Genomic DNA, 20,802 nt, shown 5'->3' on the forward strand with positions numbered 1-20,802 from the left:
TAGTGCCGCATCCAGAACACCCCGGCCCAATGGAGGAACAGAATCTCCGACACACGACACACGATGAGTCTCGAAGACGACCTCTCCCAACCCCTCGACATCAGAAATTCTCTGAGCTAAAAGCTGGGATCGGGAATCTCGATAGCAAAATCGATGGTCTCTACAGCACCGACTCGACAACCAGAACGTCTGGACACAGTAGAACAGCGAGTGTCAGACTTAGACCCTGGCAGCCAGAGTGTCAACATTTAAAGCTCAAATCAAAACGAAAAATGCACGAAATGAGGACCTGGAGGGACACTCCAGGAGAAATAGAGGACCATGTTGAGGCAATATGCACAGACCTATTCAGGTCGGAAGCGCAGTCACGTCCATTCGCCGTCGAGGGAGCCCACAGGATACCAGCCATGAAGCCAATTCCATGGGCCCCACCTCGCCCAATCATTGTGAAATTACAACTACAAAGATTGGGACACGATCCTGAGACCTGCGAGAAAGGCGAACTACAGCATGACGGCAACACCATCCACTTCTACCCAGATTTCTCACAGGCGATTCAAGCGCAAAGGAGATCCTTTACTAGCATCAAGCGCAGGCTCTGCGATAACCAGATACCTTATTCGGTGCTCTTCGTTATTCGGTGCTCTTCCCCACCAGGCTCCGAGTAGAACACAATGGGAGGGCCCAATTCTTCCAATCACCTGAAGAAGCCAGCTCCTATTTAGATCAGGCAGGATGCAGACCGCCCAACAACAACCCGGGAATACCACAGAGAAAGAGCACGGAGAAACCGGCCGTAATCAGCTACCAGAAATAGAAAATAAAAATAGCACAACAACAATCCCACCGGAGAACAGTAAAAGGGCAAACACCCTAGAGCCACGAGACTTGGGAGGCCCCTAGCGCAGCAAAGTTGAAATCCACCAGTTGGATGTTTATTGGGTGGCTACAACTAATAAGCAGGTTGGGGGTTGCTCACGAGTTGGGGGGGGGCGGTGGGGGAGAAAGACAGTAGGCAAGTTGGGAGATGCCAAGTTAAGTGACGTTCGTAATTCTACACATGCACCAGCGGTGACCAGGTCACCACACACCCAGTCCCGCTTTAAACCATCATGCCATTACCTGCCTTCCGGCAGATACGCTTGTGCAACTGAATGGAAACCACGGAAGCCTCTGCTGAAAAAATGGAAAGAGTACCTGCACATGGAACATTAAAGGTGGCACCCAGCCAACCAAAATGAGGAAAATAACAGTATCATACTGTGTTGGCATAAAAACGACATAGCCTTTATCCAGGAGCCCCAGTTACGCCCTACTTTGGAAAACCTCTGGGCCAGAGATTGGGGCTGCCACAAGTATTTCACTTTCTATTCCTCCTATGCCATCCTAGGAGGGTTGGCCATCCTAATTAACAAAACAACTAACTTAAGCTATTATTGACTCAAAAAGATACTGAGGGCAGATAATGCTGGTGCACGGGACTGTTGAAGGGGAAGAAATCATTTTAGTGAACTCCTACGGTGCAAACACGGATGGCCCTAATAACTGACTGGGTGATGACACAGCTCGAATCAAACAGGAGGGCCGCGGTCATTTGGGGCGGAGAACTCAATACTCTGCTCGACCCCAGCAAGGATAAGTCACAACACGACGACCCCCTCGAAGACGACCCTGCAAATTAACGAGATATGCAAAGCATACGATCTCAGAGATATCTGGAGATACACAAATACAGGGACGCCCGAGAGTACACCTACTATTTATTCCTGGGTCCACAAAACTAGCTCGAGACTAGACTACCTCCTTGTATCTTCACACAGCCGGTTTCAATGGGGTGAGTGCCAAATCCTTCCCAGATCCCCATCAGACCACTCAGCGGTGTCCCTTGAATGTGTCAAGTCCCATGAGGGTATCAGTATGCCTCATTGGAGGTTTAAGCCCAGAGCTCTTCAAGACCAAGTATTTGCGGAGAAACTACGAACTGAAATAATATCCTTCATTGAGGTCAACCAAGGCTCCGCGTCCTCAGCAGGCACACTGTGGGAAACCTTAAAGTGCTTTGTCAGAGGGGTCTGTCTGGCAAAAGAAAATGGGATCCGCAATCTAGTGAGAAGAGAGCTGGCATCGAGTGAAGCTCGCTTTAAAGAACTTGACCACGCACTTTCATCCTTTAACCCCCCCCCCCCCGGAATCTGGCAGCCCTCAAAGAAAGACATTTTTAGAACCACAGCAAACAGAAATAAAATTTCTGAAGAGTCATCACAAAATTCGCTGATATGGTGAAGGGCAGAAACCCGGGGCGCTCCTGGCAAGGCCCATAGCGGCAGAGAGAAAACCCACAATGGTCAAATCTGTCCTCGAGCACACCGGTAAAACCAGTTTACTCTGACGAAGACATTGATAGAATTTAGGCTATACAACTCACTACACCGCAGACCCCGCCGAGCTGGCACATTACTTGGACGAAGTCAACTGTACTGCAGAAGAAAACCTTGAAGCAATCGAAGAACTACCGAACACAGCCCGGATGGTCTAATAGGCGAATTTTATAAATACTTTGCAAATCTCCTGGCTCCGCTCTTGCTTCAAGTCTAGGATGAGGCACTGGTAAAAGGCCAATTACCACCAACACTGTACATGGCTAACATTCTCCTCCATAAACCCGGTAAACCAAAAGACGACTGTGCCCCATATAGACCCATTTCACTAATAAATCTGGACAATAAAATCTTCGCAAAGATTCTCACTAAACGGATGCTACCCCCGATGCCGGCTATGGTACTGGCTGACCAGGCAGACTTTATCCCAGGCAGAAACAAATTGTTCGGCAAAAGAAGAATGTTCGGCGTAATGGAAGCCCTTGACCCGGTAAACCAAGCAGTGGCGATACTACTAGATGCCCAAAAGGCCTTTGATTCAGTTGAATGGCCCTTCCTCTATGCAGTCCTAGAACGCATGGGCCTCGGCAAGCGCTTCATACAACTGATTTCCCTCCTATATAAACGACCAACATCCAACATTACACTAGGTACCAAACACTCGGCCGACATATCTGCGGAGAGGAACAAGACAAGGCTGCACCCTATCCGCACTGCTATTTGCCCTAGTCATGAAACCCCTAGCTTCGGATCTCAGGCTCCATCACCTATACAGAGGCCTCTCTCTGGGCCTGCACAATCTGATTATATCCCTCTACGCTGATGTCGAACTATTTTTGCACGACCCCAATGATAATCTGAGTCCGGTGATGTGTGCAGTACTTAAATTTAGCCATTTCTCAGAGCTGAAAATTAATAATTCAAAATCCATAATCTTTTCTCCAACTGCCTCCACCAGGGAATTTACAGACGACTTTGGTTTCAAGTGGCAGCATTCAAAGGTTAGGTATCTGGGCATCTATGTCCAGATCCAACCGAGATATTATGCAAGATAACTACGAGACTGCGGTGGATACCATTCAAAGTAAAGTAAACAGGTGGAAAGCGCTCCCTCTCATACTTGGGGCAGAGTACCACTGGTTAAAATAATCACCCTTCCAAAAATAATCACCCTTCCAAAACTACTATACCTCTTTTCAAACATCCCCTTAGTGTTGACACAAAGGTTTCTACAACGTATTAAGAGCATGATCCTCGATCTCATATGGGCGGGCATAATAGCAAGAGTGACATACACTACATGGACTCTTCCAGTAACACAGGGAGTACTCGCCCCCCAAACCCCTGGATTTGGAACGCTACTACTGGGCAACCCAGGCTCAGTTTCTTAGCCACTGGTACGCCACAAACTTCATTAAGCACCATGTCCAAAATTGAAGGAGCCTTAGCGTCACCCAACCTCATTCGTGCCGTTGTCTTCGGCAAACTTAAACCACCCGGAACACCGATGAACATTGTCTTTACAACGTACACAATCTGGAAAAAGATGGCTCAGAACAGTGCAGTTCAAACCATATTCTCCCCCCTTCTCCCAGCAAATCACATTCTGGGACTCCCCATCACCTCGGAAAAAGTATTCCAAAGTTGGACTGAAAAATTACAGGTGAAAACCTTCAGCGATCTCTTTCCGGAAGGCACATCACCACAATAGGTTCAAGAAAAGGGAAGCGATAATGCCTTAAACACCTTCATCTATGTCAGGCTGCGGCATGCTCTACAAGCCAGCATCTCCACCTTTTCACGACAACCTCCTACCTGGCTGTTACTGCATGTTGCAATACAAGCCCAGAGAGAGGGCCGCCTGGTAGCAAATATTTATAGGTCCCTCCTGACCGAAGTGACGTTACAGGTCTCCGGCCCCAGACGGAGATGGGAAATATCATTGAACGTTGCAATTGCAGACGATGACTGCAAATACATATTAAGTCTCACTCAAAAGGTTACGATTAATACAAGGTTTGAACAGATTCATTTTAAAATTACCTCCAGGTGTATCACACCCCGGGAAAACTTCTCTCGGTGAGCATGAAGACATCCGCAGCATGCAGCACATGCGGATTCCTCAAAGCAGACTTTATGCACTTGGCATGGACCCGACGGTGTGCAGTCATAATGTCGACATCAATAATGTCGACAGTCAAAATGTCGACAAATTAATGTCGAAAAACAATAATGTCGACAAACAAAAATGTCGACATTCGATATTTTTTCGACATTAATTTAGTGTATGCATAAATACATAAATAAATATATATATGATGTGTTGAGTATGAGGGGTGGTTGGGGGGTGTGGGGGGGTGGCAGGGGGGTGTTGGGTGAGGGGGGGTTGGGGGGGGACCCCCCCATAGTAAATACAATTTTTATTTAATTATTGAATAAATAAATAAATAAATAATTGGTATGTGTTGAGTATGAGGGGTGAAAGGGTGGTTGGGGGGGTGTGGGGGGGCGACCCCCCCATAGTAAATGATCATTTTTTAGGTTATTTATTTATTGAATAAATAAATAAATAAATAATAATTGGTATGTGTTGAGTATGAGGGGTGAAAGGGTGGTTGGGGGGTGTTGGGTGAGGTGTTGATAGTTTTAAGGGTTTATAGTCATAATGTCAAAAAAAAAATGTCGACATTTTTTTTTCGAAAAAATGACTTTACATTATAAGTATAGGATGTCGACATTATTGTTTGACATTTTTTTTTCGACATTTTTGTCTGTCGACATTTTTTTTTCGACATTATGACTATAAACCGGACCCGACCTGCTGTGGCTTCATTCTGGGACTTCTGGTTGGAGAAAACGTCGGCGATAATTGGAACGCAACTGAACTTTGAACCTATATTAGCGCTGCTAGGTCTAACCAACCACCTCCCAAATACAGTCTGAAAAATTGGACGAATCTCCTGCTCATCCTAGCACGCAGAAGAGTCGCATGCAACTGGGGGAGAGGACCACCACCCAGTTTGCAACGTTGGTTAAAGGACATCACATACTGTCAGGATGTAGAATCCAGTTTCATCAAGACACTGAAATTACACGCCCGCCCTCCTGACATCTGGAGCCCGTACATAGCTTACCTGACCTACTGATAGATTAGATTTGCAGGCGTCCCCGAGGCACAGCCAGCTGCCCTCACCGTGGCCTATCAGACTTTCCGAAAACATTCGACAAGGACTTTTGTTTCAAGCATCCAGCTTATTTTGTGTGGGGCTGGCGAGGGAGATTTGAGAACAGAGGGAGATGTGGTCCGTGGGGCGGGGGGGGAATTTAGTTCATGACGGCCAGTGCAGGGGCTTTTTGTTAAATGTTGTGAAAAACCAATAAAGAACGTTTTTTAAAAAAAATGATAGAAGAGTCATCCAAAAGGTTTGAAAAAGAAGAGTTTTCAGAGCAGGTGCCAAGCATTTTCCCAAACAAACTGGAAGTTTCAACTCAAGCCAGGATTTTAAAATTACTAACACCGCAAAGGAAGCTTGACTTTCATTCCCTGTTTTACACTGAAATGTGCCTGAATGGTAAGGAATCGCTACATTTATCAGTAATAAACTAGCCACTGAATCAATGAAAATGTTAAGGCGGCTGGGCCTGGTGCGATTCCTATTGTGTTCTATACATTTTATGGAGCACTTCCTACAAATAAGACTTCAAATGGTACAGAGAGGCATCCGACAGGTGGGCAGAGGCCACAATCTTTTTTGTCAAAAAGAGCCCACTTAGCTGAGCATCTCTGTTCCGATACCAGGAGATCTTCCAAGCCCTTGCCTACTCAACGCAGTTGAATAATTAGTTACATAGGAGTTTATTTCACAGGCACACAAAGCAGCAAGTTTCTGCCAGCAATTAATATGGCAGAAAGAAGTATAACTAGTTTGGCGACACTGGTAGTGGATGTGGGTAAAGTTTGATCAGGTGCTCTGGGAATCTTTGGAAGGCGTAAACCAAACTTGATAATGTGCACAAAACCATATAAAGAAACCCGGGGACTCGAATGTGCATGAAGAATGAGCTGGGTCCAAAACTTTTTTTTTTTTTTTAAAACCACTCATTCTATGATGCAGCATTGGACGAGTCGAACCGAAAGCCACATCCAGTAACCAAAAAATCAAGTTGCAAGCTATTTGCCAGCCATTTAAAAAGGTCACTTGTCACCTGAATTCTGTACATGCACAGCACACCATTTCTTACTCGCCAAGAGTAAAATACATCACTAGCCGCTGGCAAGTGCTAATTTTGGCCCCTGCATATCTATGCTTTGAATGTTGGGAGTTCGAGCATCCAAATAAAAGCATCCAAAATAAAATCCTAAACACCCCAAACCCAAATTAAGCAAAATGCAGACCCATGCACGTGACATCACTGAAGCCATGTGTAGAACTCCTTGTTCCCCACAGATGACCATCCCCACAGATGACCATGACCTCAGGTGAAGTTCCAGTAACTTCTTTATTTAGTTCCAGTATATTATGATGGTCATATAATGTCAGGTACATCTGGGTTCAGGGCAACATACACCTGCATCCTCCCAGGTAGGCTTACATCTCCCAACTGACCACATAGAACCCCAGTCACTCATAAACATTCTAACCCTTAACACTCCATTGTCAATCAATACACTGACCAAAGGTTCCATTAGGATGCAGGATAATACCAAATCCCTCCACCATGGTAACCACAAACAGTTAATTAACCCAGTGAGATGCTAACTACCGACAGTAAGAGACAATGATATGGTATTTCATTTATAACACGCCTGTACACAAGGGTTTCTAGGCGCAACAAGGGAGGGAAGACAGCGGGATGACAAGAACAACAATATTACTAGGCCTTGCGTCATTCAGATCGTGCAAATGTGACGACGTAAAGTGCAGGGGGAAGAGAGTGGGGGGAGGGGGGCTGTGTGCCAGGGAGTGCAATCGGGGCAGCATTGCTCGGATTAAGTGCAGCCAGGGCAGCGCAGCTCTGGATAAGCGAAAACAGGCAAGAGACCGAGGGTAACAGTTCTAAGGCGCGGTAGGCCAGGGGTCAGTGCAGGGGAGACTGATCTTGGAGGAACCTGGTACCCAGTAGGCTGAGGGTAGCCACACAACCAGGAGACAGGTAGGCCAGCAGGGGAGAGAGAAAAAGCAGGAGAAAAGGAAGACCTTCAGCTGCTTACAGAACTTCAGGTGGTCCGGCTCAAGTTTGAGAAGGGCAGGCAGGCCATTCCAGAGGGAAGAACCTGCAGAGGAGAGGGATCTACTGCCACTCTCTGCCTGGAGAAGCGCATGACCCTCAAGAGTTTGAGGTAGCTGAGTGGAGAGCTCGAGAAGGAAGGTATTTTGGAAGAGAACGTTGGATGTAGTGTAGGGCTCGGCCCAGGAATGCCTTGTGGACAATGCACAGGGTCTTGAACTTGATCCTTGCAGCCAATTGTAAACCCATTTCCTGTGGGTTTTCTGTGAGCATGGGATATGTCTCACTTTGTCATGGCTGGCATGTTGGCTTACACTCTTGTATCATTGTACGTTCATACACATTTTTTTGGCGCGCACAGAGGGTTTGGAACATTGATGGTAGTCTTCACCAGCAGAGGGAGCAGGGCCGCCTGTGAGGCGATACCTCAGGACTGTCGCAGGCCCCCCTGCTGGCGGATACAGTTGGATAGTCCCTGCAATGGATAAGTGGCCGGAGGGGATCGGTAGAGGCAGCGCAGGGGAAGAGGTGAATGAAGACAGGAGCGCAAGTCTGCCACTGAGGGCATCCCAGCCCTCTGGTGTCCAGCGACTGTCCGGAAGCCATTCTCTCTCCCCCGCCCGGGGTCGAGGGAGTGTGCGGCGACCGTAGTTAAGGGCGCAGTTGGTGGGTGTCAACCAGCACGCCACTGCTACCAAGAGAGGTGGGCAGTGTGTGCGCCAAGAATATAGAGTCAGGTAGGAAAGGGAAACGCTAAGAACGGGCTCCAGAGCCCTGCGTGAGCCGCCTGCCGGCTAATACGTGGACCGTGGAGTGGCAGAAGGATGATCATTTTCTCCTCTCCGGTTCCATTGGGGACGCCGAGAGGCACCCAAGTTAACCTATGCTCTGAGGAAAGGGTTTTGGACTACTTTCAGAAACGCTATGGTGCTCAGAGGGGTTTGGGCCACCCCAATACATGAAGGATTCATCTCATTGCTCATGTCGCCAGTCTTCAGGCCCATGCAGGTATAGTGGTGATGGATCCGGGTGCTGGTGATATTAGCCCTGCGGGGGAACAGTGATTTGACACGCCACAGGTTTTACACTTCACCTGCTCCGGGGCAGTACTTGTTAATTCCCTCTGGGATGGTTTTTCCGAGGGGGCCTTTCCTAACGCTGTGCTGAAGAGGGGTTACGGCCCGGTATCTTGACTGGGGAGCTTGACGTAACGTGGTGCGAGTGTGGTACCTCCCAGTGGTAGTCTTGAACTACCTGTGTTAAGGGGAGTGGGTCCGATAAAGTTGAATATTTATCTAACCAATGAGAATGTTCACTTTCTCATGTGACCTACATGATATATTTGAATATTGATTTACCACAGTTGAATGCGTACTTTCCCCCAGGTGAACACTCTAGTGTATACAAATATTTACCAAAGGTGAATGTGCACTTTCCCATGTGACTTCCATGATATATTTGAGTATTTATTTTAGCCAATGCGAGTACGCGTTCTCACGTTATCTCCATAATATATGAATATTTATTTATCGAAGATGAACGTGCACTTTTCTCAGGTGACTTCAGTGTTAAATGTGTGTATTTAGTTAAACAAGGTGAATGTGAACGTTCTCAGGGAATCTCTGAGGTATATGAAGATTAATTGAACAAATGTGTATGCACAAATTCCCAGGTGCCAACGCTTAAATATATGAAAAGTTATTCCGCAGATGGGAATCTCAGGTCCCAAGTGCCCCACAGGACCCAATGAGAAACACCTAAGGCAGAAAATGTGTAATTAATGATACCAAAAGCAATGACTTGAACATGGTTACTTTCCTGTGTTATCCAAGAGAGCATCAGCTAGGAGATCAGTAATGTAATATGGCTCATGTGTAACAAGGATTGGTTTGACTGGTACAAATATGAAGGAAAGCGTTTCTCACTTGTTACAAGAAGCCAGACTGTCTATTTAATCAGGGGCACTGGTGTGTAGCTGTCTCCCATATGGGTGGACCTCACCTTGGTCCTTACTAGGGTCCATCCACCTTCCCCCCCTGGGTACTCCTGGTATGCACATGCATGCAGTGAGGCGTCAGACTCCTTTGCTCGGGTCTCCTACAGGTTGCAGTCCACTCATACATGTATAGAAACCAAATAAACAAGGGAGAGGCACCTTACACAATGATAGCCAGTTGAGAGATTTCAGGGCTGGAGAGATGGTCCCCGGGCTTAAGGCCAAGGACAAGTCTTGCAATCCTCTTCTGGATTAGAGGCAAAGGGCAGAATAGAGGAAGGCAGATTGAGAAAGAGGCTGTTGCAGTAGCCCAGTCTACATAGAACCAGGGTTCAGGAGACCGTGAGCTTATGGGGGAAAGCAAGAAAGGGAAGAATACATGTGAGGTGGTGCAGCTGGTAGTGGCCGGTCTTGGCAAGGTCTGTGACGTGACGAGAGAGTGAAGTCGAAGGACACCAAGGCTTTTAGCCGCACAGGAAGGCAAATGAAGAGGGCCCAAGGAGGGCAGCCAGAGTGAGAAATGGAAAGTGGGAGGGTCCAAATGAGAAGGATCTCCATCTTACTGGCATTAAGGCACAGATCATTGGAGGTGCACCAGTCCTGTCATTCTTGACCGTCTATCCGCGATTCAGAAGGAGGCGGCTGAGGGGAGCATGAAAAAGAGCAGAGTAATCAACATAACACTGAAAGTTAGAGCAGAAGGTAGAGATCAGGTGGGCCAAAGGGGCCAAGTAGACATTGAAGAGCCAGGGTGAGAGGATAGAGCACTGGGGAACACCACATGTTGAGAGAGGTGGTGCAGAGAAAGGACCCAAGCTGGATTTGGGAGGGTTGCTCCAGGAGGACCACCACTCCAGGGCCTGATCCGCGATGCACAGGTTCTCATTCAGTCATTTGATCAGAATGGTTTGATTAACTGTGTTAGAAGGCAGAGGAAAGGTCAAGAAGGATGGGGACAGATGGAAGGCTACAGTCCAGATTATTGAGCAGATCTTCAGTGTTCAGGAGAGCAGTTTCTGTGCCTTTGAAGCCAGACTGATTGTCATGGAGACAACCAACAGATTCAGTGTGGAGAGTAAACCAACAGATTCCGTGTGGAGAGTAAGCTGGGAGATGGCCAGCTTTTCCAAGAGTTTGCCCAGCAAAGGAGTGAGACTGGGCGATAGTTTGGCAGACCGATAGGATCGGCAGAAGACTTTAAGGAGGGGGTGCACAAGGGAGTGCTTGAGAAGAGCGGGAAGGATCCAGTGTCGAAAGAGTGATTGCAGAATTCAGCCAAGGATGGAGCGCGTGCATCAATGTGGTCCTTGATTCTGGAAGAGCAGAAACACCCGTTTGATGACTCAGATCGGACTAGTCTAGAAACATTGACAGGTGTTGAAGAGAAAGAGGGAGAGGCAGCCAAGAAAGGGAGATGGAGAGGAAGAGGAGAGCAAGGACAGGACGTCCCGTGTTTTATAGTGGTGAAGTGAGAAGCCACTGCCGTAAAGAGGGCCTGGGAGGGGAACAGGAGAGGTGGAGACTGCAGAAGGATTGGCCAGCTCCTTGCAGATTTTGAAGCGTTAGACCGTGTTGTTAGAGGCCGCAGAGTTGCAGGCTTGAAGGTGGACTCTTCTAGGACAGGACACAAGGCAACAAACTAGTACAGCAATGTATTTGTCAAGCAGAGCCAATGTTAGTGGTGTAGAAGCAGGGGACCCACGTTGTATTGCTTTACAGTGTGCCAACTAACAATTAAACACAGTCAGCAACATGGGTTCTATACCCAATAATGCAGCACGAGTGTGAAACGTAACATACGCACCAGTAGTTCATATCACCATATTTGTCCATTATTTGTCTCTAGAACACTTGTGCCCCCCCCCCCCACACATCTAACCTGAAGGAAACCCTGAAGAGAATTGCAAGAGGACTCAAATAAAGAGAATACTCCCTCCAGTAGCGCACCAGTCCCAAAAAGATAAGACGCTGTGCAGGGACGTCACTTGTAGGTCGCTGGTGTGACACCCAAGGTCTCCCTTGCTACAAAAAAAAAAAAAAAAAAAAACAAAAAACGTTTTCATTGAAGTTCCTGGGCTGTGGTCAGCGCCATGTAGCTCTTTGTTTCCGAGTGGCTGGCTTTCTTGTTCAGGCCTCAAAAAAATGTTTTAAATTAAATAAACCCACAAGTGTAACACTTTGAGCAATGACCCTAAATAAGAAGGAACATGAAATAAAAATATTTTGTTTCTCTGGAATGCTATAGAATTGCTAGACTCATTAAACGGTTTATTTCAAGCACACTTCCGGGGACGAGTCACTGATTTAGACTGTTCTTAAGCACCTCAAATTCACAAGGCAGACAAAAACTTCCAAAAAGCATTTAGAGTAGAATAAGCATCCATTTCGGAATATGTATTTTTCCATTTCGCAAGTTGCAGTTATAACATGTTTTTTTCTGCCGTCGTCCCAATTGTGATCACCACAAGAAATTCCATATCTGTCTCCTTGGTCACTTGACAAAATCCTTGTGCCTAAAAGCTGGTGTACAGTGTAGAAATGTTTGACAACACCACAAAGTGGCCCTTGATATTGTGCTAAAACGAATGCTTTGTTGTAATGTTACCTTTCCTATCTCCACGGCATGTGCTTCAGGAAGTTTGAGGTAACAAGTGATGGATCCCGTGCGATTGTGCCACTTTCCCTGCGGTACTCAATTCTTTAATACAGTTATGAACCCTCCAATGGTATGTTTTTTGCCAACTCTTAAGTTTGAAAAGGAGATCCACGCAGGATTGACATGTGGCCAAATTTGCACCATACTGCAGATTAGCTGGCCTGATGTTAAATCTCAGTTACCAGTTTAATGGTATCCAGTACAGAGTAATTCGATTTCTGACATGTAATTGCTCATTTTACTATAGATGGTAAGATAGCTATAGCAGGTAAGATAGCTCAGTGGGTTGAGCGCTCGCTGGTGTGTGTGTGATCTGTCAACTCAGCCTTTCATCCTTCTGAGGTTGATAAATGAGTACCAACACAGGTTGGGTGATATTGTATGTATATTTGTTCTATATAAAGCGCTTAAGTGCTATATAATCACACATCATTTGGCCTTGGATGTCTGCTTGCATTCACAGTAATTTTGTAATATGGGCCTATACACACACCGATATTAACAATGCATATGGTGATCCATTCTTGTGTTAAATGTTTTTCACATTACAGTGTTATCAATCATATTTTTCGTAGTGTACTAAGGAACAAATACAATGTGATGCCACTTCCTTTTTTTGGCAAGGGGCGAGGTCGTGTACCATTGCTTCCTGTGATGCGGGGGGGGGGTGGGGGTGACGGTAAAATGACGGCACTTCCTGTATGTCAAGGGTCATGTGATGTCACTTTAGGTACCCCTGGCATTTAGGTGAAATGACGGCCCTGACGCCTTCATGGCTTCACATTACTTTTTTTTTTTTAATGGTAGATTGTATGAAAGCCATAGAAAATAGGTAGAATGAAATGGCACTGCATGCAAAGATCCAATTTGTAAACACATTTACAATAACGATGCGATATCACTTACTGCTGTCTTCCTCATACTTTGGATGTGCTCTAGGCGCCAGATGCTTCACCGTCTGCAACAGCATGTCGTCTTCCATCTCGACAGCGTCCTGGTCTTGAGCCACACTTTTACATCCCTCTACTCCAGTTCTAAGAATATCCCCTTCCCCAACACTCAGATCTCGATCCACTTGGACATGGGGGCCCTGAGACCACGCTGGCCGCAGACTTCCACCTCCGCTGATCAAGATAAACTTGTTGGGCCCGGTGCTGCCACATTCCTTGCCCTTGGCAGTCAGGGCGGCAATGATGCTTTGGATGTTGGCATGTTTGGGTATGAATACCACTTGTGTATTGGGCATAGTGGGATGGTTCACAATCTTAATTCCTGTAGGGAATTTCTGAGGGTGGGCGGCAGGGTCATTGGGCTGCTGCCCACTGGGGACAGCTTTGCCTGTGCCATCTGTCTCATCCTTTGTTGCCGAGTGCTGTGAAGCAGCTGCGTCGTCGCCAGGCAGAGCCAGCTTTCGCCTCTTTAGAATTAGAGGCCTGCGAGGGCTCGTCCTCATTGTCGATCAGTGCAGTCACTCTCCATTGAGGCGCTGAACAATATGACTTGTAAGAAAGGGGTACAAAAAAAAAATTATGTACAAGGTTAAAAAGATACTAATTAAACTTTGTAAATCAGCATTACTTTTGGAAGAAAACATTACTTTCTAGTGTTCAAGGGCGGAAATGCCCTTGAAGGGTCCAATGTAAAAATGAAAAAAATGCAGAGAGCATCCTACATTTACACAGAAACCTGTACAAGCAAAGCGTGCAGTTTAGAAATCTAGATCATAACATTAAAATGTAAAGCAAAACGTATCAATTGCTTCCAACAGCAACACTGTCAAAACACCTACACAATCTTTCAAAGAATCATACGTTAGCTATAAAGCAATTATGCGGTAGCACATTCAGCCGACACTTGTTTCAAAGTGTGTGCACTCAGCTCCACACCTTGAGTCATTAGGAGTAACATTAAAATTGAACAAGTGTAATGACATCAACAAATAAGATCTGGGAACGTTCGGGTGAAGCAGAAATCGAAGTTACCTTTGTGGAGGACACATTAAAAAGGTAAACAGTGATGCTTTTGTAAGAACACGTTTTAAATAAAATGTTCGCCGCCTAAGAAGCCAACGTCAGCATGGATTTCACATGCGGGATGCTTCCGGATGAGTCGGCGCAAGCTACAGGTGGTACCGAAGTGACAAAGCAGTGCATCTGGTTTAATAGCGAAGAGGGAGATTCGTGGTCAGCAGCCCAGCCACCCCATGAGCCACAGCAGCGCACGGATCACTGGCACTAGTTCAAAGTACGCACAGGCCTAGCTGGAACCAGAGGCAGTTTATAACGTTCCCGGGTGGAACCTGACAAGCAACCCACGGGGAAGAGAAGGCAAAGCCGCGCGTGGCACAGTGCCTGCAACGCGGAATACTGATGTCCACTGTACAGAAGAGGGTTGGGCACAGAGAGGCTGGCAACGCAGGCAGATGAAGGACTCAATGCAAAATTGCAAATCATGTTACCCCCAGACTGCTGTGCTACAAACTTTCTAGTATGCATCTCTTTGCCAGAGCACCTCCAAAGGATAAAAGTTAAACAAAGCAGATATACCTCTCTGCGTCTTCAAGGTTTCAATATAGTAGCCATTGTGCCAAACTCAGCTACAGCATCAACTACTAAAAGTTAAAACATGGATACATTAAAGCCACTTCCTCTCCCCAAGCAATTAGTATGGTATAGCGTACAGAAACACGGATAGTGAGTGACCTCCCGGCCAATGCTTGACAGTCGCGCATACTATGCCGAAAGCGCGGGCTCATCCCTGAACAGTAAACGGAACCTACAGACAGGAGGGTATATACTCCAGGCAATAGTGTGGACCGATTAGCAACTTTAACACGGGATAGATGAGCGAGGGCGTTTTTCTCACACAAGCCCTTGTTCTGCGTAGGCACCCCCGAGAGAGGCATGCCTCGACCAAATCACCGAAGGCACTTTTCAAGCCCTGGGCTTTTTGTTTACAAAGAAAATGTTCATGGCCAACTCGTGAATGCTGTAATTCACAGAACGCGTTTGATTTCTAAACGTAAATGCTCAGTTAGGAACACCGTTTTGGAAACACTGAGCATTTTGGTTGGCCAACGCGAAACAAGTTTACATCTCGCTACGTTGTAAACACCACAAATGTCAATTCACGCTTGTCGCCTCAATGCCGTGGCCTTAATGGTCAACAATCGATTCAGCCAGCCCTACAATGCTCGAGCAAGAGATCTCCGTTGCCACCCACCTTTTCCCTCATCGGATCAGCTGTTATATCCCTGGAGCTCCCTCTCACCTCCCATTTGACTCTGTCACCTTGTCTTTCTTTCCGTTTTCTTCCGCAGTTTGAATTTTGGCGCTCGCCCTCCTCGTTCCGGTCATGTGGCAGATTCGTGGCGAATCCTGAGCCTAGACAACCGTGAGAGAAATAAAGAAGGGACAGTCACGCAACATTTCCCAAACCCACCCGTTTCAGTGGCCTGGAGCGGCGGCCATATCTTAATAGCATTATTCGATTGACGGCGAAACGCAAGCCGCACGGTACGCATAGATAACCCGCCCCAGAGGAAAGAGATGAAATAATTTAGTGTTTATGTGAAATTGGGTGTGTGTTCTCAGTTCTTTGAAACAGGTTAGTGCATTTTGATTTTGTGTTAAATTCGATTATAGAACAGTATCTACTATACAGTATAATAGTTTTATAACAATGCACGTTTTCGATAAATGTGTTCAATTATCTTACCATTTTCCACTTTCTGTAGGCATATGTTTTCATTCAATTGAAAGGAAATACATTGTAAAATGTCCGATTTCTTTACCCAAGTAATCACAGAGGCAACACATAGATCTTCAGGCGGTCCGTATTAGTACGTTTTCCGATAATCGCGTTTAAGACTGCACGGATTACCCAATAAGTGGCAATCGCCGGTAAATGAAATGAGAACCGCGGTGAGTCTAGTTTAAGAGCAGCAGCAGCAGTTGTTGCTTTCACAATGAATGAGAATACAATAGGGGGGTGGGGTGGAGAGCATTGGATGTGGGTGGAGTGTTTTCGTTGTGATTCTTCCATCTGGCACCGAGTAGTGGAAGCTAACAAAAATATCTGGTCATTTTCTGAGTTTGGAGCAGAGGGAATTTAAGAGAGGGAGGAGAAACGCACTTCCTAGTTGATCTACTTTATGTTTAACCACATTTCATGAAAAACTGTTGGGACTTCAATGTGCTTTGAGGACCCTGTGTTTCGACCACTTGTAAATAAATAATGCCTCCCCCGCCATCATTGGTTGCTGCATTTCCCTTAATTTCTCGTGTCCGTTATCTGACCGCTTTCCTCAGATGTGAGTGTTTATTTGCCGTGGTGCCTATCTGTCCTCTCTGTGTTTCTCCCCAGTGTCCTTTATGGTAGAGCCGATCCACCACTACATCTCCCCTCACAATAGTAACACAGAAGGACATTGAATAACTTTTTAGCTAGATGTATAGGGAAATTGTAATTTTAATGAAGACGCAGAGGCGTAGATTTAGCACATAACCTTTTACTGAACTGCCAGAAGCACTGCAACACTATACTAAAGAGTTAACTTCAAAAACAAGCATCAGCAATGCCAAAAGTTTGGATTTTATGTGGGCATCGCAAAGGCACTTGCCAGTAACTGGCTATTGATGGTAGCAGGTGCAAAATGATGCGAGTACCCGGGCATTTAATAGCAATGCCTAGCAAATGCCTAATTCTTCTACTTGGCCAAAAGTGTTGGAGTTGGCAGTGCTTGTTTTTAATGGGACTTGAGTGATGGACATGTATAGTGCTTATTAATCGATTGGCTGAAGGCATACCTGGTTAAAAAATTCTTATTAGACCAGTATTGGTTTTCAACTCTGATTAAGTCATTAACGCTCTGAGCAAGTGCATTGAAAAAACACTTGCAGGCACTTCAAGTGCACTGTTTGATGGTAAGGCTTGATTTAAAGTGAGCTGAAAGAGTTCCCATGTGGAGGTTTTTGGGAAGGCATAGGTATTTGCATGGCCAATCAATGGATGGGCAAATAACGAAATTCCTACAAGTTTTGTGTTCTTCCTTATATGTCGGGTCTCTCTATATGTACTCCAATGCAATAGTTTCATCCTATAGGTGTGCTCTACCACCTAATAGCCTCAAATAAAAAGCACAGTGAACAAGTGTTCTTAACTGTAGATTATCAGAAATCTCCTGTGCTAAATCTTCACTTCCTCTTCTTTGCTGTTAACATGCTAGAATTAAGTTCTTATGTAGTTCTTATGAGTTAAGCCCCACTTAGGCTCCTTCTCCACCACCACTCTCTCTACTAGTGGTGTTCCCCAGGGCTCCATCTTGTCGCCTTGGCTTTTCGACATCTACCATGCACCTCTTGATCACCTGCTCTCTGCCTTCTCTCCTCATTTCCAGTGTTATGCAGATGACACAACTCTTCTTCAAGCTCCCCTCCACATCCCCCTCCTCTATCATCCCTGACTGCCTATCTGCTATTCAGTCTTGGTGCACCTCCAATGTTCTCTGTCTTAATGCCAGTAAGACTGAGATTCTTCCTATCGTGACACCTGTACCAAGTTTTCCTCCTGCACTCTGGCCGCCCTCTATGAGCTCACCTCCCTCCCCTTCAACTGAAGCAAGAAACCTCAGGGTCATCTTCGACTCCTCTGTGGGGAAACTACCCATTTATAATGCCTGCTTGTGGACACACACAATCCAAGAATGAGATACCGACACAGAGCTAGTATGACAATCAAAGTTTTATTCATAAAGAATGCGCTCGAGTGGAGAGCGAACAAGAGCAACGGCTTCATTCGGGCCTCTGGTCTTCTATACCTTTTGACCAGCAGGATTGCATGACACATGATTCCCACAAAGGGACCACAGTGAACATAATATGCAGAAGATATATTTTCAGCCCACAATGTCTGGTGTGTTGCTTCATGTTTGACAGTTTGGAATGCACGTCGGCAAGCAGGGTAAACCAAATTTGCCCACCAAGTGTATTCCTGTCTTCCAAGCGACACGCCGAAAGAACTGCTTGTTCATTAAGTGATCGTGCTAATGTTTGAGCTAAGTTAACAAACGGCCCTTTGAACATCAGTTCTTTCACCACCTATTGGAGCTGAAGAACCCTCAACTATGCACATAAGTCGGTGACGAGACAGTATGTAGAGTCAGTAATATCTATGGCCATAATGTCCTTCATGGCATTTTCCTGCATAATGAAGGCATTTGTGGTTGTGACAGAAGTGGCGGGCGGTTTGAGGCGCGCAGTTATTGTCTGGCACATTGTAGGAAGGCAGGTGATAACATATACATCAAAGAAATAGTATCGCTAACGCCACTGTTGGGTGCCTGACCCACGTTTAGACTATTATGCTGCAACACTTGGTGCTGTGGGCTTAGGAAATCCAAGAGGGCGGAAAAGCCCACATTTGCGCCAGAATCCTGGAGAACTGTGCAGTTTTGCGCACAGCAAAATGGTCCCCTGACCTGCCACCCATCAGTGCTAAGGAATATGGTGCTGTTCAAAATCTGTTGTTATTAATGTCAAAAATGGATGCAATACTGGTGCTCGCCACTACCAGAAAGCCAGCGTTTTAAAACTGCCAGACACTGTAAAACTGAACAAATTAACCAAACCAGGCCAAAGAAAGACTTATTAAGAGGTGGATACAATGTAAAACTATATTCTGAAATGACTTGAAGGAAGTAATTGTCTAATGTATGTATTGAAAATAGCTGGGGATGTCAGCACCTTAAGTGAATTTGAGTTTAAAGCCACTAAAATCGAAATGTTTAGAGTAAATGAGTGACCTACTTTTGAGTGTCACATAGGTTGAAATTGTTTAAATGTCATAGTTTTGAACTTAGAATCAGTGTTCTAGCTGCATGTGTAAAAATTGCAAGTTTGGTTTGAATGTAGAAAACTGGGAACCAAAGTGACATTTAGCTGAAGCCTGGCTTAAAGAGATTGAATTCTGCCTGACAACTACCCCCGACAAGAGTTGAAACTTGATCAGCAGCTGTGTTCCCAGGCCTGGCTGCATTCTGCTGCCCCTGCCAAAAGGAGATGACACCTCTCTGATTGAATCAGGGGAGGAGCACCTAGGACTGCAGGAAACTGAACAAAGCACTGTCTTGGGCTCAGGCAAATGTTATATTGGGGGGGTCGTAAAATAGCTTCCTCTTGGGAGAAGTGGGAGGAGAAGTGCCTCTGTGAGCAAGCTGAGCTTGGGGGAAGTGGACAAACCAGAAATTCCACCATGTGCTTTGACCCCTTTGGGGCCAGAGCATAATTTTAAAAGATGGATAATTCATAGTGCGGACTTGTAAAAATTATATAAATAATATCATTCTTGTGATTTTTCTGTGCACATTTTAAGAGGTGTCAGGACTCTGGTATGTTCTGGGGAGTAGTAGCGGAAAATAAGGTTGTTACTCCAAATGTATGCATGTTAAAAATCTGACACTTTATCATCTGAAACCCATATCCCTTGTGCACATTTGTATAAAATCTGGAAAAGTTTAGAGGTCCTTATCTGGATGAAAAGGGAAGAATTCTGTCAAAAGTGGACATGACATCTTACATAGACAGGGAACGGATGGTTTGGTGCTACAGAAAATATGTTAACTGGACATTTAATATTAGAAAAATGGTACATAGATAAATGGGTATTTGGATCAGAAATAGATTTGTGTGCAATTTGACAAAGGGGAGGATCCTCTGACCATAAACCCACCTCATCACTCTGACTCACTGTTCCCTTCTCAAATCAGGTCAAAGAGAAATCCTTGACCTATCAAATCGTGAGTGAGTTGGGCAAAGAAAGTTAGCATCCACACACATTTTCAAAAGACATAAAAAGAGCCACTGGAATCCAGGCAGGGACATTCACTTTCCACTTTCTTGCGGGACGCTTTGCCGGGAGACTCCAGACTTCTAATCCATCAATCTCCAGAGGCCAGAACTTAACTCCAGAACTTAAAGCAGGGAGGCCTGGACCACCAGCTAAATCATTTTTCAGCAGGCCTTCAGAATCCAGCAATCCAACCAAACTATTCTACAGTCGGGCGAGCTGTTGAATTCTTTGCCAAGAACTTTTGCCAGAACCGACAGCAGACCCAGAAAGCAGTGCTGTATCCAGAGAGACCAGAGATCCAGAGAGATCAGATCGCTGTGCAGAGCTGAGAGCTGACCCATATCGCTGTGCGCAGAACCAGTACCCAGTGGCGAGAGAACCGCAGCCAACCCTGACCCGATCCGTGACGAAGTCGCATTCCTGTCCAAAATATAGTGTGAGTACTCAGCCAGAACTGTGCAAAACTAATCTCTTAGTTTAAAATAATCTAATTCAAACTATTTTAACCTATTGAGAACAGCATCATAGAAATCGTGTCCCTCCTGTTGATTCAAAGCTGCAAAACTGTCATTTGTCATTCTGAGCTTTACTTTTATTTTGAGAATCTACCTTCACAAAATCGTCCGTATCTCTTGAACCGTTTGTGATAGAAGCGAGATTTAACGTTTATTTTAAAGCTGAGATTCTAAGCTTTC

The 20,802-nt window shown here is 45.6% G+C and overlaps 2 protein-coding genes across 10 annotated transcripts in view; one reads left to right on the plus strand and one right to left on the minus strand.

The window, feature by feature from the left end:
- FOXM1 (forkhead box M1) overlaps positions 1-16,101 on the minus strand; it is a 293,555-nt gene extending 277,454 nt beyond the window's left edge. For 3 of the 6 annotated variants that reach the window (XM_069628500.1, XM_069628505.1, XM_069628503.1), the window contains exons 1-2: positions 15,482-15,607; positions 13,166-13,758 (exon numbers count right to left, since the gene is read on the minus strand). In XM_069628500.1, coding sequence (XP_069484601.1) covers positions 13,166-13,712 — 547 coding nt within the window. In that variant the 5' untranslated portion in view covers positions 13,713-13,758; positions 15,482-15,607. Of the gene's footprint in view, positions 1-13,165; positions 13,759-15,481; positions 15,644-15,976 lie in introns of those variants that run through there. The other 3 variants (XM_069628504.1, XM_069628501.1, XM_069628502.1) reach the window with 2 other exon arrangements.
- The window catches only part of RHNO1 (RAD9-HUS1-RAD1 interacting nuclear orphan 1), a 273,267-nt gene continuing 268,148 nt past the window's right edge, over positions 15,684-20,802 (plus strand). Inside the window, exon 1 of one of the 4 annotated variants that reach the window (XM_069628507.1) lies at positions 15,684-15,865. The gene's annotated coding sequence lies outside the window, so the exon portion shown is untranslated. Of the gene's footprint in view, positions 15,866-16,061; positions 16,183-20,802 lie in introns of those variants that run through there. The other 3 variants (XM_069628509.1, XM_069628506.1, XM_069628508.1) reach the window with 3 other exon arrangements.

Source organism: Ambystoma mexicanum, chromosome 12, assembly GCF_040938575.1.
Source record: "Ambystoma mexicanum isolate Mex_15411 chromosome 12, UKY_AmexF1_1, whole genome shotgun sequence".
In the NCBI taxonomy this organism is placed as follows: domain Eukaryota; kingdom Metazoa; phylum Chordata; class Amphibia; order Caudata; family Ambystomatidae; genus Ambystoma; species Ambystoma mexicanum.